Genomic DNA, 16596 nt, shown 5'->3' with positions numbered 1-16596 from the left:
AGATTGGTCTAGGGATCTTGTTTCTTGTATAGTTTAAGATTTGGTGTCTTGAATTGGCGTCCGAGAGAAAATGATGGTTTTCGTTTTGTCATGAGAGTTTCCTGTTAAATTTAATGAATTGAAACAATATTCTGAAACTTATTGCAATGGCTATGTTAAACCATTGAAGATCTTCTATGTACAACATTTGTTTGGATCAAGGACCAAGAAAAGAAAATACAAACGAGGCCGTGGTTTACGCTTAGGTGTAGGGTCCTTGGATTGAGGTTCTAACCATAAACCGACCTACAACCCACTCAGGTTAAGTTTCCATTTCAGCTAGAAAATCAAAATTATCTTAGCAGTTAACTCTTTCAACTTTCAAGAACCTTTTGGCCCAAATTCAGAATTTTTACAATGTTATAATTAGTTTAGAAATTCATAGATCCTCTGCCCTATGCGATGCGATCCGATCCACTCCTCAGGTTCGCTTTTCCCAGCTTCCCAGTTTGGTCCAGTTTCTAGCCCACGATCAGCCTTTGACGTATAATGCAAATGTTCAGTGTCCTAGATTTTTTAGTTTTTTGTTTTTGGAACAGCGTTTAGTGTCCTAGATGGCTAGAAGACAACAATCTACCTTGCAAGCAAAAAAAAAATATGTATATATTTAAATGATAAATGGTTCAAACAAGTCAGACTTCATAATGTTCACTGTTTAAAGTTTCCTTAGATCAATTTAATTTTACTGTACACACATTTTTACATTATTTTATTTTAGTAACACAATTCGTTTGTGTACAACTCACACTTATAATTTTAACCAGTTTTTCCCAACCCAACAGATTTTAACCAAACAGTCAGTCACACTTGCTATACATGGACAGTTGTTCATGACAATTAGTAATTTGAACATTTCACTTTTCAAAATCCTTCAGGGCCAAATACAAAATTGTAACTTTGAATGTAACTAGCTGGACTATGTTCGTGGAGAATAAATGTAAAGAACAAAAAGAACTGATATTAGTTTTGTTTTCATGAGGCAATGAAGAGAGCATCTAAATCTACCGACTACCAAAACTGCTTAATCTCTGTATGCCGTATGATGTATTATTATTCACCTCCTCCACCACCATCGAACCGCAAGTCAGAAAGAAAGTATAATGGAATAAACACTGCTTATTAGTCATGATTCATGAAGCTGCATGTTGTTGACGATGTAGAGCATACTTCACAACCTCATAAAACGAAACCACAATTCCAACCGAAGGTCCTGCACGCCCCACACGTGGCCCCACCCCTGTGAATAGTCCCCTCATTCCTCCATCCCTGATTCAACGAACAAAAAGGTTACAAAATCACATACGAAAGCCAAAAGGCTTTATCAGTTGGTGCAAACTTCACATGGAATCCAATATAGGTGGCACTTTCAACCCATTTACTCAGAAACGGGTTTTTTAAAATTCTGTTTTATGTTTTCTTATAAAATTTACTAAACTATTTTATTCAAAAAACTACATTATCATACAAATGACAGGGTTTTTGTAATCATAGCTTATAATTTTAGACGCTACAAAGCTGTTTAGAAAAAAACTAACAACCTCACATGTACAAAAAAAAGTTGACATTTTAACCCAACCAGTTCTCGCCCAATAACCAATCCGCCCCTATAAAATCCACTGATATGAAAGTCTCGAAAAGTACCAGTTTGCTATATAGTTACATAATGGTACATGCTTTTAAAGAGGAACATACATACCTCCACACCTCCATTAGAGTCTGCCTCGTTGTCATCCTTAATGCTCTAATTGGATCCTTCTGCAATAACATTAAAGCGAAGAAATAAATACGAGTAAAGAAACAAATCGATGATTGTTCACGAACTTCAAGAACACCTGAACCTCAATGCAAAACAAAAAAAAAATCGAACTTGAAGAATATACCTCTATTTGTCTTCGAGTTTTTGCAACATCAAGTGGACAGGTAGCGGCGGCAGCAAGGCTACCTGCAACAAAACCAGCAGAGAAATTTGCTCCAAGCACACTCACAGCATTGGCTTCCTCACCTACAAGACTTAGAAGCCTTCTTCTTACTGGCTCAAGAGTAGACCAACAGATGGCAGAAAAAGGTACATCACGAGCAAGCTGTGCCCCAAGACCTGTCCAAAGAGCACGGTAACTTTGCACTGCAGAAAAAAAACCCATGTCAAAATCCTGTTACCATGAAAAAAGAACCGACAAAGTACGAATTTCTTATATTTATTGGTTAAATAAGATGATACAGTTGAGAAAAGTATTAAGAAGGAACAAAAATAACAATATGTGGTGATGACACACACACACACACACATATATAGAAATGCAAGTTCATGAAATGTTTAATAGCTTACCGTTCTTCATATTTTCTGATGTCTTGACACTAGATAATACATCCACCAACGTCTTCCACACTCCAGGAGATTTTTTACCACCGTTGAAGTCTTTAAATGCCTACATGTACAGATATTCATTTTGCCGTTATTAAACGAATATAATTAAAGAAACTAGTGCAGCTATTTCAGTGCTAAAAGTTCCAGTAAAAATTCCCCATCAGGTGATATGGCCATGTTCATTAGACCTTTCAAGCTTAAAGTTAATACTAAATTTTAATAAGATGGGGTTACTAAAAAAACAAGTGTCAATAACTAAAAGCACTTAAGCACCTGCATGCGAGTTCTAGCAAGTTCTATAGGATAGCAGGTAGTGCAAGCCAATGAGCGTGACAGCGATCCGGCCAATAAAGGGGCGTACGGGGTCATGCTTGGAGCATTCTGAGCAGAAAACTCTTCAAACCAATTACGGAATATGTCATAGCAAGGGAGATAAATTCCCACCTGTTCAAACATAATATTGTTAGTTCTAACCATAGTGCAGTTTGGCTATATATAATAACTCAAAACCATCATGAGACTTACAGTTGGTACAGCCAGTGCAAGACCAGCATTTGTGCCTCTCCATAATCTTGCAACTCCCTCCTATAAAGACTCCCAATATATAGCTTGATACAACTTCAAAACTTATATTATAATGTTCAGAAGAAACCAAACGCGAGAATCCTAACCTGGCGAATGATTTTGTAAAAAACATCCAGTGTTCCTTTGTACTCAAAACAATCTGGCGGACATATTGACACTGTACCATGTACTCCAGCACGTGTGCATGTTGGTGAGCATCTTAGATCCGCAAACATCTAAATAGACAAAATTTATAGAAAAAATTCAGATAAGATGATTATCAAGTTTTTATCTAAGACTAATATAGAGATCAGTTAGCTATAAATATGTTATCGTTTCATGTTATGCCCAATTGCCCATGAAGTTATAACATAGAGTTATATACTACATCAGAAACAGTAGTGCTTAGCTAAAATTCACAATCATGGAGAAAGATTAAGAATTACCATGTACTGTTTCACTTAGAGCATGAATGGTTGAACTGGTGTTCATAATTTTCATGACATTTCAAAGTAACAACAAATAAATAGTTTAAGCAAATTTCATGCACTCAGAACAAAGAGGCTGAGCTTTCATTACTAAGAGATTGTTGCAATGGTTAAGTCGCTTGGTCCATTCATGGCTATGTACTGAATCATCATGGTTCACTTGCAATGTTTTCACAATTAGTCTCCAAAGTTTCTTAAAGCATATAGAGTTTAGAGCGAGGATGCCCACTTAACGTTTTGCTCTTTAACATTTTGGTGGCACACTATTTCCCAGTCTCTTCCTTTTATCCAAAAAAAAAAAAAAAAAACCCATTTTATTATAATAAAACAAATAAATGTTCAATCACATAACCATCCCTAACTTTGATTAGCAGATTACTTAATTGTTTGTTTCTGATTCTTCTAGTCATAATAATCACTTTAAAAACTCACATCCAAACACCCCCTTTATGTATATTCTGCATTAGTGTCCAGGTTAGTAGAGCCACACGATTATGACACATTTAATGGACAACCTCTTAAACAAAGTTAAATGGTAGAAAAACTGTTAGAGCACCCCATCCTATTACCGTATTATTATTATTACCATCTAGAGGAAAAAGATTACGGAAATACTAACAGATAATACATAGAACGCATACCATGTTTGGTCCAAAAACAGCCATTCGACTGGTATGATTAGTCATCGGATGCGAGTAAGCAACACCAGCGGCCTGTGCTTGCAGCCTTGTCTGCAAAGTCACAAACATACAAACAAATGCAGAATCATGAAACATCAAAATAAGGAAGTATTCAGAAATGACATCTAAACTTGACTTCACATGTCAAAAGAGTGTTTTTCAACTTAAAAATTTTAATACCGGTTCATAAAAACAGACTAATGATAACAAAACCCCTAAAAACCTGGTTCAAGGTGTACAAAGAAGCCTAATTAAATTAAAATAAAAACATTAGAAGCAAAGCATAAGCCCTAAAGTTGTATACCTTGACGACATCAAGAGGGTTAACGATAACGGCGGAGAGGACGGCGGCGCCAGCGGCGGATAAAGTGCGCTCCGAAAGCCCTAATTTGTCATTTGACTTCAAGGGCGTAGGTTGTTGCGGCGGAGGAGGAGATTTAATGGGTTCAATCATGGTTGACGAATCAGAGATCAACTCAAGTTCATATTCATGTGTTGCGGCATCCGCTGAAGATTGATCGGAATTCATGAAGTGGTCATATTCGTTTTTGTTTAGCATTTCCCTTCGATTCAAACTTTGACCAATAGGAACTTAATCCTGAAACAGAAAGCTTTGATGGTTAATTGAATCAATAATCGTGATTATGAGAAGCAAAGGTTGGTTATACCTTTTGATCGCAGCTTTTATTGAATTGAAGAGAAGAAATTGGAAAGCGGAAGAAGAAGACGCAATATTTCCAAATTGCTTGGAACACAGAAAAAGGCTCCCACGCCACAAAACCGAATAGGGGTTAGGGTTGCATTCAGACGTGTCAAATTCTAGAACAAGCAGCCCCTTTGTTTGCTATGTCATCCTTACATCAAAATTTTAATTTTCATGATTTTTCTAATCCACTCCCATTTTTATCCTAACTAGTGGTATTTTCCTGCGCTTCGCGACGGCTTTTGTTGGTATCAGTTTGTTTCATTATCGTACCAATACGATACTGGCACTCGGTTTATCAATCGACACGTGCTTTATGTCAATCAAAAACTATAAAACAAATATCAATATCAGTTTGGGTATCGTTTGATCGGTATCGGTTCGCTTCGTCACCATATCAAAATCTTGAAAAAAAAAAGTTTATGCGTTCCGAGTGTCAACTATCCAATCGACTAATCAAGGACAATCACTAATTCCTAACCTTGTTAAATCATATATATATTTTATTAATATATTGATATTATTTTTAATAAAGTATAAAAATTAAATAAATTTGAATCACTGTTCATGGAGACTTCTAATTCTAATTCATATGTATAATTAAAATAGCACTGTGGGATTCAGAAATTTGTGCAAAATGTATAGTTTGTATGTCCAAAAATAAAGTTGTGTTCAGATTATACTAATACGGCATCGACAACTATAGCTTAAAACGCCAAAAAAAAAGAAGAAAATTATATACAACTCTGTTTTAACAAAAAGTATACTTAGAGTAATAAAATATCTACTTTAAATACAATTCTGTTTTCACTAAAATTTATACCAAAATGTCAAGAAAAACAATAAACACACATGCGTATTCAAATTTTTTTTAATTAACGAACACAAGGTATTATAGAAAAATCAAATTAAAGAAAAATAGATTTGTTAAAGACGTATATTATCTAAAGTATATGGAGGTTCGTTTAGTAATTGTATTTGTCTCGATAATTTTGTAAGGGTCTTTATCCTTAGGTTGAAATCGAACAGAATACGAGTCCTAACTTTTGGTTCATTTTTAACCATTTTGAATTTAGTTTGGTTTTGCTTTATTGAATAAAGATTAACTATAAAATAAAACTTAAACCCGTAAGATCTGCCATAACACCATAATTGGAAAAAGAAACTAAAGCTACGAAAACATACCTCGCTTTTGCTGTCGTCGGCTGAAGCCATGGGGCGAGTGTCGGTTTTTAGTCGCCAGACCTTAATGTTTTTCATACCCCAAGGCCACTGGATTCATCCCTATGACACTAGGCGGAATGACAAGTGTTTGTTCAAGATAAGAAAAAGGTGCACATAACTTACATGTACAATATGCTTGACTATGTACGATCGACTTTTAACACTTACCTAATGAGATGTATGTATAAATGTTTACTGTTTAGCGTTTGACACATAATTTGTATCATCTTTATTACTTGTCACGTATGTTATCATTTTATAATAGATATATTAATAAAGCACACATTTTTAAATAGTAAAAATGAATCGTTTTCATTTCACTCACTTAAATTTACAAATTATTAACATTTATATAAAAAGATTGAAATATCTAATGAAAATAAAGGGATTTAAAAAAAATAGATGATTAAAATGAAACACCTTAAAAGAATTGGTTAGTGAAATTTAGATGACCGCAGACAACATTAGGTAACTCAAGCTCGCTATCACCAGTTTTAGGAAAATCCGTCGTCAAAGGCCCACTACGATAAAACCTAGTTGGTTTAGCTTGCTTCGCTTGTATTTATAAATTAAAGTTGATATTAAATTTGAAAAAACCAAACCAGTTAACCCAAAGCCGAAGGTAATTGATAGTGTACCTGTCCACTGAAACATATTCCTAAAATTTAGGACATTCAAAGTATGTATAGATCTAAGGGGAGGCGGGGTGGTCCGTGATGGCCACCCCATCACGCGTGGAAACAAAACGAACACTGTCGTCACCATAAAAATAACGCGTTATATTTGTAACGCGCTGAAAGCATCACGCGTTGAAAGTTTAAAAATTTCGAACGTTTGGCTTCTTTTGACCGTTGAATAACGGTAAAATTCAATAATAAAAAAAAACTTTAAACCCTTTATCTATTTATATCTCCATTTTAAACCATTTTACACACACCAATCTACATCTTTAAACCATTTTAAACCCATTTCACAGAATCTACATCTTTCTCAAATGGAGTTCCCTACGGATTCGACGTTTCCGATGTCTAGCGATAGCGATACCGATTCGTCTTCCGACAATGAGACGCTAAAATATTTTGTGTCGGTGTATAACGAACTTGATACCGAGTCGTCCCGCCCAAAGAAGAAGATGGTAGACCGTGATCGTATACGTGCCAACGAAGTGTTAATGAACGATTATTTTGTGGAAAATCCGCTCTACAATGCTGAAACGTTTAGAGATCGGTTTCGTTTACCCAAAGAATTATTTTTAAAGATTGTTGGAGACATCGAAGCAAGCGAGGAATGGTTTCAAGAACGTTACGATGCGAGGGGCAAACCAAATTTCACGCCGATACAAAAATAATAGATGCAAAAGTTGATGAATTGATGTATATGTTGACTCAAGTTCATTGGCGGACCTACCTTTATTGCAGGGTGGGCGGGCGCACCCGTTGGAAAAAAAATTTAGTGTATTTTTTAAGAAAAAAACCCGATCACACCCCTTAAAATATGGTTGAACCCTTCATTCACATCCTAGAAAAAAATTTCTGGGTCCGCCACTGCTCAATACTCAAGTTATGGTTCACATGTGACACGGGTCAGTTGATAAAACCTTCCTTTGGTGGAGCTAGTGAGCCCCTTGGTCCGGGTGGAGGCGTTGATTGTGGTTAAAATTTTGTTTGCCAAGAATTCATCATCCTGTGAGCTGTCTTCACACATACCAAAAAGAAAAAGAAAAAGAAGACACACACGCGGGACCACCTGACTGAACCCTAGCGCAAGCAATCCTCTTCTTCCCGCTTCGAATCGCCCTGTTAAATTCTTTCCTCATGAAATGGGAGATGAACATGGAGATGGAAGAGGTGGAGGCCGTTCTCGAGAAGATTTGGGACTTACACGACAAGCTTAGCGACGCTATCCACTCCATTTCCAGATCTCACTTTCTCCATTCCGTCAAGTCCCTACGCTCTTCCACGGATCTATTCGGACCCAACAAGAAACTCTCCGATGCTGACGTCAAAGGTGGCTTCGTTTACGTCAAAGACTTCCCCATCGAAGAGGACGACGACTCCGCTATTCACGAGGCCAAGAGTTTGAATTCTATTCGCACCGCTCTCGAGAACCTCGAGGACCAGCTCGAGTTCTTTCATGTGAGTTTCTGCTTCAATTTTACCCTCAAATGTGTTGGACCGAGCGAGCCCTAATTTCATTGTTTGCTTCAGATTTTGCTCCTAAGGCCTTGACCTAATTAGTATGGTTATTTGAACTGAAATTTAAGCGATGAAGGAGATTTTAAATTACAATACAAGCCACCAATGAAGCTTAATTAGGATAAACAACGTCTTCCTTTTAGACTGTTGGGCTCTGAACTGGTTTTTTAGTCATTTTAAGTTATATACAGGGTCACTTGACTTGTTAGGGTGCTTGTTTCTGTTATTGTTTACATCCTGGGTTTAGAATTATACTTGTGAATGCATATAGTCTACAAGGCCTAGTTTGCTTGCATGGAATGCAGCATCATGAAGTACACTGTATTATGATGACTAATTCATTTATGGAGTCAGTAGTTTCAACTTAGTTGCTTAGTTATGGCTTCCATGGGGAAGAAATCCCTGCGCAATAGTGGAACACAAGCATGAGCAGCATGTGGGCTAGGTACGTGATAGGAGTATGACCCCGAATCACCGGTTCAAATAAAACGGTACAATAAAAGATAGATCTACGATTCGTTTTGGATACAGATACACCACCAAAACCAACAGTAGGGCTGCGAATCACTCCCGAAGATACAGAAATCACCACTCCGGTTATAAATTCGGGTCTAAGAACACCACTCAATATGCCACAATTGAGCTAGCATAGACACAATTAATTCTTCTCAAAATCCATTGAGAGAAAATTAACCAAAACAAATTCTTTACTCAAAATTCACTAACTTCTTTTTGTTGCTTGTTCGACCAATACATAAAGAGAAAAGAAACTGCTACTAAAAACATGGAAACTACCTTTGACCACTTACCACTACTACATGACTTGAAATAAAATAATAAATAAAGAAATTTCATGGAAATAAAATAGCTGGGATGTGCAACGTGGGCTGTAACATGTGATCACATATCTGACTTGATCCAATTGATCCAATTGCAACCCACTTGACTGGGCTGTTGGAGCGGGCCTGGGTTTGGCACATGGGTCGGCCCAGTCGATGTTGTTTGCCTATCAGTACGCTTTCTATGAAGTTATGAGGTTAGCATTTGAAGAATGTCTTCTCTTAGTAAGTAATGGATCACAAAGCTCGGTATTGTTTTCTGACAGCATTGTGTCATTTCCTAGTTTGTGAGCTTCATGCTAAAGAAGTCACTAGGTTTGCATTTGGGGAACGCATCTGTTAAAGAACTAGCTTATGTTTCTTTTTTTGTGAATGTGATTACTGAAAGCAAACCTTATTTGTGCAATGCTTAAATCTGCATTTCTGCCCTAGACTTCTTATCTTTTAAAAATAGTTATAGACCCATGCGTATTTTATATTTTACTGGATAATTCTTCATAGAAATTTACTAGATAAGTAATTAGTATTTATCTTATCGGTTAGGATTAGATGATTAGTATTATTATTTTTATTTAAATGATATTTATAGTTGGGACTAATACAAATAGAGATTAGGACAACGATTCTATTATGCTTGTTAATTTGAGGAATTGATTTGATATGTTTGAATGTTAATCATATGAGAGTTGACATATATCTTTTTTTTTAATGGTACCATTTCATAAAACTGGCAGTGAGCTAGAAAAGCAACATACAAGTTAATATACTAAAAACTGAAAGTACACCATCACTCTAATTGTAACGCTTTCCCTCTATATTTGATCCACAAGAACGTCTGGGCCTTTATCTCTACTAAAATTATATTCCTGGTCTTGATTCTTGTTTTGAAATAACTTCCGGTTTCATCCTTTCCAAATACACATCATAATTGTCGCGATAATTGCTTGAGCTAATTTCTTATCCCCTAGCACTAGAGACCACTGATCAGGGAGATCAATTTACCCCAGATTTTACATGTGAATCGGCAGGGACCAAAAAGTTGATCCATTGTTTTGTCGATTTCGCCACATAGAACACAAAGTTTTTAATTTTTACACATCTTCTTGACAACGCCTCCTTTGTTGGAAGCCGATTTATTGCTGCTCGCTAGCTGAAGAAGTTGACTTTTAACGGGAGCCATTTCAGTCATTTATGCACGTACTTTTCTTGCTTGATTATGATTTTTAATATTCTTTTTTCACCATTGAACCGAAAATGAACCAGGCGTATCACCATCCATGACCTTTTTATTTGGCCCTTCAAAATCCTCCAATTTTGAGATCAGTTCTTCACAACCTTGCAAATCCCTTAACACCCTTGGGTTAAATGGCTCGGTCCTCTGGTTCCATCTAGCTTGCGGACTCAGAACCGAGGTTTGAACCCGATCGGCTTTACGACTTCAAGATTCAATTCCGGAAATACATCTGTAAGAGGTCTCCGATCTATCCAAACACCTAGCCAAAAATAAGTGTTCTCTTCATTGCCCACCTCGCTTTTGAGCATGCCTACGAACCTACCATGTCAAAGTTTAAACCTTCCAGATCCGCTGCAATATTTAAAATGTTTAACCACGGGCCAGTTATGTGTTTCTTTAACGGAATATTCTTCCGATTTCTCAACCTGTGATGGTTGGCTTCAATGCAATATACCCAAAGATTTGATGGCTCGGATTTGAATGTCCACCACCATTTCGATAATAGAGCTATGTACGATTTGATTGTACTTTTTTATCTGGGTCACATCAAATACCTAGCTTGGTTTAAAAAAGTGCGAAGTGCATAAAGGCGACGAGGTCTAAAACCGAAGAGCAAAAGCGGTAAGCTTTTCGTATGCAAGGCGCAAAGCGTTTATATAATTTATTTTATATATCCCATAGGTTTTTACTAAAAACTTTTTTGCATCCCCTACCTATGATTTAGCTATTATTTATGTTTTAAAATGAAAAAAGAAAACATAAATGTACAACATAAAAAGCCTGTTGTACAACACTCAGCTGCACAAAAACAAGCCATGTACAAAAGGCGCACGCCTCACCTGCGCCTCAGGTCAATTTATACCCTAAAAAGCGTACCTCGCTTGCGCCTTTTTTACATTGTGCGCCTTAGGTCGCCTTGCGCCTAGGGGCGCCTATGGCGCACTTTTTTAAACCAAGATACCTAGTCATAAGGATAACGATTCCCAGAATGCTTGTCAGTTTTGGAGCTAGGATTGAGAAGCTGTTATCTCCTGAGCATCTTAATGTATCAAGTGTTTGTCAATACATTCTGTTAGTCTTAACAGGCATTATAATGCATTACTAAACAGTCTTGGGTGTTAACGGAGGCACTGCAACTTCTAGGATTTGTGAAAATATTGAGGCAGCCATGTTGGGACCTGCTTTTATTTATCTTGTTGGGAGTAGAAGTTCATAGTTCATACATAACACTTAACTGGGGATAACTTGTAAAAAGCTAAAAAAAAAAATTGAGAACCAAAACCAGCTTATTTTATCAACTGTTAGAAGTGAACTCGTGGAAAGTCCGCAACAGAAAAGAATCTGGTTGCTTGTTGTTGATCCTTTGTTTAGTCTTAATGACATTTTTAGCTGTCTAGGAGTCGTTGATGTGCATGTAAGTTTCTAACATCTTCTGGCAGTTGTCTTCTACAATTGATCATCTGCAATGTGTAAGATCACCTATTATTGTTTTGGAATGTAGTGTATCTATTCAAAACATGACATGACATCTCATTTCTTTGTTCCTAAAACACAGACTGTGCAAACACAGCAACGAGCAGAGAGGGATGCTGCAATTGCTCGGTTGGAACAAAGTCGAATCGTGCTTGCATTGAGATTGGCTGATCACCATGGTAAGAAGTACAAAGTTATTGAAGAAGCACGAGCTTTTGTTGGTGAAGTACAGAATCATGCTAAATTTGTCCAACCTGAGAATGGTGGTTACACGTCAACAGAAACGTATGAGAGGTCAAACATTCTAGTCAAAGTTGTCATCTCCAGCTTCAACTTTGCAAAAAAGTCGTTGCAAGTTGATCATCTGGGTGGTGTGCTAGGGAATGCTGCTCTGTTTGCAGTGAGCATGCTGGCATTGCTGCATCTTCATCAGGTGGGCGATAGGGACCGTTACATATCAGATCTCCAGCAGAGACATGAAGTTAATAATAATCAAAACAAGAACGTGACCAAGGTTTATATACCTGAAGGAGGCACTTCTAATGGTCTAGATGTGCTATCTGCCAGGGGTTAAGAACTGAAGAGAGGGAGTTGTTTCGTGTGTTTTTTTTTTTTTTTTTTTTTTTTTTTTTGGGCAAATAGCAGTGTCTGGAATTGTTTTAGAAAGTGTAGGGTTTTATTGTTTGTTTCTTAAATTTGTATATTCTTAGGCTGTTTTTGTTTAGGGTGCATAACAAAGATTGGGAATGCTAAATTTGTTTCTTAAAGGAGTCCTTATGATTTGATGGTATTTGCGTCTGAAAATGGTCTTTTTACCGATTTTGGTTGTATGATCTACTTACTTTAGCCTTATAATGTGTATCATCTATAGACTCAAATGTGAACAAATATAAACTATTGAAATAGAAGGTAGGATTGTCGAATCATATATCATTCGGCAGTGTGTTGCACATTAAAATTCCGTCATCCCCACCTGTCGAAAGTGGCTTCATTTGACTTTCAACAATGCTGTTATTAATTTTTTTTTTTTGACTTTCAACGAAAGTCAAAAGATTTATTAGGATTCAAATTTCAAAGTTCAAAGTTTGGGCAAAATGTAGTGTAGGCCCCGGAAAGAAGGTAGTGCATTACAACCCTTTATATTATCGTTTTTGTTTTGTGGCTAGCTGTTAAAGGAGTTAATTTCGTTCCATTTTTCTTTCGGTCGCCAACAAATGTAGATAAATCGAATTGAGGAAGCATGCATTTCATGGTCTTTGTTTACATTTGAAACCGGTTTGACTTTAAACAAGATCTAAACCGGAATAAAAATACTTTCCAAAATTGCATGTTTGTTTTTTGTGGTGTTCTCACTTATTACCTAGATTGGCATTCTCACTTAGAAACTATAATTACTTTCCGGTTTTAAACAAGACCGTATTCACCCCAATTTTATCATGTTTTTACTTCTTAAAATAAATTATTTAGTTTATAATATGTAGTTAAATAAATAATATTTAGAAAAATACTATAGTGTATATCTAATACTATAAGTTTCTTTACAAAAATATTAAATACATAATTAACAATTTTCTACTCGTTTATGTATTTAGCTAATTTTTAGGTTTTATCGAAACCTTAGACATATATTGTATCGTTCTATTATGTCTTGTCCTTATGAGATATATTGAGTTGTAATGATATGCCCGTCTTGAATATCACCAACGCATTTGGGGTGTTTTAGTTGTGGATAAGAGATAAACTCCACGATTAGGCGTGCTTAACTAAGAGCAACACATGCCTCAGGCAAAATAAAAACAAATTCGTGAGCTCTTACTAAGTCAAACAAACAATATCGGTTGATAGGAGGGATCGTATGTTACATATCTTTAAATCTCAATAACACACTCGAAGTGCCAACCTGTATTGAAACCATGGCGTCTTTAACGTTCTATTTCCAACAATCGTCTATTACTCTATTCTATTGGGTTTGGAAGGAGAAATTTCAAGATATTTATTTATATAAGAGCTTATTTGCAAAAAGCCAAGTATATCAATAGGGCAAATCTCGAAAAGGTAGTTAAAAGTAAACAAGTTGATCAATTTAAAACTGTAATAGAAAATATTCATAAGTGTTTGAGGAACTCTAAAGGTTGTGAGCAACAGCAAGAACTCGTCATAACTTGCAACAAACCAATCAAATTAATTTTGACTTATGCAAAGCATATAGAATGTGAGATATTAAATGAGTTATCTCTTCAATAATTCATCTATCATATCTCTATACTGAAAACAAACCTTTGATGAATAGTGGATGTATGCTAACATGAGTCGTCCCTCTCTGATTGGTTCAAAGGGGTGATGGCCTTTTTGTTAATTTTTTCCTCAACTTGTTTTTAGGGTATAAGGAGTGGTTAAACACTTTAAAGTGGCAAACCAAAAAACCGACCAATCAGAGCGCGCCATGTCAATTAGGCAAAAGTGTTTAAACTTTGCTGAAAAGTGTTGGCAATGGTTTAAACACTTGCTGAAGTGGTAAACTTTTATTATTATTTTTTTTTTGCAATAATTTATTTAATATAAATAAATTTAGGATATATACATTAAATTAAAAAACAATAAAGTTTCATAAATTAAATTAAAAACATCAAAGTTACACTAAATTAAAAAACAATAAAATTACATTAGCATGAAACAATTTAAACTAGTCTTCGTCGGAATCGGCCAAAAGATGGGGTAAATCTTGACTTGCGAGATGATCTATGAGATCGTGTTTGAGTCTCCAATGGGTGTCTTCATTCAACAACTCGCCCAGCACCGTATCGTCTAGAGCCGGCTCGACCGGAGGATCCCGAATGTGCACCGGTGCTATCGCCTTTCCATCGTCTTTCAAAATCATGTTGTGTAAAATAATACACGTGTACACGACATTCCTAATTTTTTTAACCGATCTTGCTCGCATCGATCGACTCAATACACCCCATTTCCCCTTCAAAACACCAAAAGCCCGTTCGACGTCTTTTCTTGCCGCCTCATGTTGCCTCTTGAATTTCTTTTCGTTTACTTCGTGAGGGTAAGGGATCGACTTCACAAACACGGACCACGAAGGGTAGATTCCATCCACGAGCAAATAACCACGTTTGTATAAATGGTTGTTAACGTAAAATGGACATTTTGGCGCGGTTCCATTTCGTTCCGTTAAAAATAACGGAGATTGTTGTAGAACATTGATATCGTTTTGAGAACCGGGTGGACCGGCAAAAGCATGCCAAAACCATAAGTCTTGAGAAGCAACCGCTTCGAGCATAATAGTCGGGTATCTATGATCTCCTCGCATATATTGGCCTCGATACTCTGTCGGACAAAAACGCCAAACGAAATGGGTGCAATCAAGGCTACCGAACATACCTGGAAGGTGATGTTTTTCCTCATGAGCTTGGTATAAAAGTGCCATGTCGTGGCTTGTCGGTCTACGTAAGAACTCTGGACCATATATTTTGCAAACCGTGTCACAAAAATATTCTAGGCACTCGCGGGAAGTTCTTTCGGCCATATGCAAGTACTCGTCGTTCTCGTCTGGAGTGTTTCCAGTTGCGAGCTGTTTAATAGCCGATGTCACCTTTTGCAAGGGCGTAAAGCCCTTCCTACCTCGCGCATCGGGGGCCTCTACAAACCACGGGTCGTTCTCTTCCACATCGGACACAATTTTTAGAAACAAACGTTTCGACATACGGAACCTATGCCGAAAGATATCTTCGTTGTACTTCGGGTCTTCGACAAAATAATCCGCCATGAGTGTCTCATGCCCCTCCTCACGTTGACGTTCAATATATCTCCTTCGGTTAGATGTGCCGGTATCTTGAAGTTCGGCTTCTTCGATGAGATCTTGAAAAAAAAGAATGCTACTATCGGATGAATCGTCGCTACTCATGGGTGGGAACCATAACGTGAGTTCATCCGCCATTTTGTATGGTAAACTTTTAGAAGGAATTGGTGGTATTTTTTGGTTTGTATGAGTATAAACTTGAAGGTATATGGTTAAATGATTTATTGTGATATATATATAGTTTAATTTTTAAATTTTTTTTTAAACGGTAATATTACCGTTGGAGGTGGCCCCCCCTTTTTCCATTTCGTTTTCCCGAGTCGGCAAAGGGTTACCGATTGTCAACTTTTGCCGCGTCCCATGTTTGTCGGCGGCGGTGTTTGCCGCTCGGCAAACTCGTTTGCCGTTGATTGCCGCGTCCCACACCGTATCCCCTTAGGATACATACAATTTGACGCAAAATAAAATAGAAAACCATTGTTGGTGGAGTGGTCATGTGTGCACGGTGTAGGTTTTTCACTTTTTCTCATATTTTTTTGCTAACCACTTAGGCCCAATAATATGTTGGGATTAGTTTTTAATGGTTTGTTTAATTAATCTTGTTAGATATGTTGGGCTTTGTTATTAATAAGTTAGTTAATTACTTTTTTAAATTAATTTGTTAATTACTTTCTTTTCGGGATTGGAAACATATATCGGCATTTGTTTTTATTGTTTTCTATCTATGTAAACACGTATCTTTATCTTCTAGCGTATTTTTCTTTCAGTTGTTACATTGAGTCCAATCATCATGCCAGTATTGTAATGAACAGAACCAATGTTGAGCAAATGTCCTCGCAACGAGCGAGGAATCCTACTAGTTCCCTGCAATTACTTTTAGATTTATTTGTAGATATGTGTATGTGTAAACTTTTTAAAATACAACTACATATAAATTTACACATAAATTAAATTCATTTTGTTATAAATATTTGCTTTTATCATAAC

The 16596-nt window shown here is 36.6% G+C and overlaps 3 protein-coding genes across 3 annotated transcripts; 1 reads left to right on the top strand and 2 right to left on the bottom strand.

Annotated features, from left to right (window-relative positions):
* Window positions 1–876: 876 nt before the first annotated feature.
* LOC110905159 (mitochondrial carrier protein MTM1) lies at window positions 877–5002 on the bottom strand. The gene is made up of 10 exons (XM_022151048.2): window positions 4805–5002; window positions 4441–4734; window positions 4098–4187; window positions 3076–3204; window positions 2930–2989; window positions 2678–2848; window positions 2366–2465; window positions 1920–2161; window positions 1736–1794; window positions 877–1305 (listed from the first exon to the last, which is right to left on the bottom strand). The coding sequence occupies exons 2-10, from the start codon at window positions 4693–4695 to the stop codon at window positions 1170–1172; spliced, it is 1242 nt and encodes a 413-aa protein (XP_022006740.1). The 5' UTR covers window positions 4696–4734; window positions 4805–5002; the 3' UTR covers window positions 877–1169.
* A 2691-nt stretch (window positions 5003–7693) lies between these two features.
* Window positions 7694–12623, top strand: LOC110905157 (plastid division protein PDV1). Its single transcript, XM_022151047.2, has 2 exons — window positions 7694–8198; window positions 11887–12623. The coding sequence occupies exons 1-2, from the start codon at window positions 7878–7880 to the stop codon at window positions 12376–12378; spliced, it is 813 nt and encodes a 270-aa protein (XP_022006739.1). The 5' UTR covers window positions 7694–7877; the 3' UTR covers window positions 12379–12623.
* A 1864-nt stretch (window positions 12624–14487) lies between these two features.
* LOC110907905 lies at window positions 14488–15747 on the bottom strand. Its single transcript, XM_035983184.1, has 2 exons — window positions 15137–15747; window positions 14488–14836 (listed from the first exon to the last, which is right to left on the bottom strand). Exons 1-2 carry the CDS (start codon window positions 15745–15747, stop codon window positions 14488–14490), a joined length of 960 nt encoding a protein of 319 aa, XP_035839077.1.
* Between the last annotated feature and the right edge of the window lie 849 nt (window positions 15748–16596).

This window comes from Helianthus annuus, chromosome 14 (genome assembly GCF_002127325.2).
Source record: "Helianthus annuus cultivar XRQ/B chromosome 14, HanXRQr2.0-SUNRISE, whole genome shotgun sequence".
Classification (NCBI taxonomy): Eukaryota; Viridiplantae; Streptophyta; class Magnoliopsida; order Asterales; family Asteraceae; genus Helianthus; species Helianthus annuus.
This window is presented reverse-complemented; position numbering and strand designations above follow the sequence as displayed.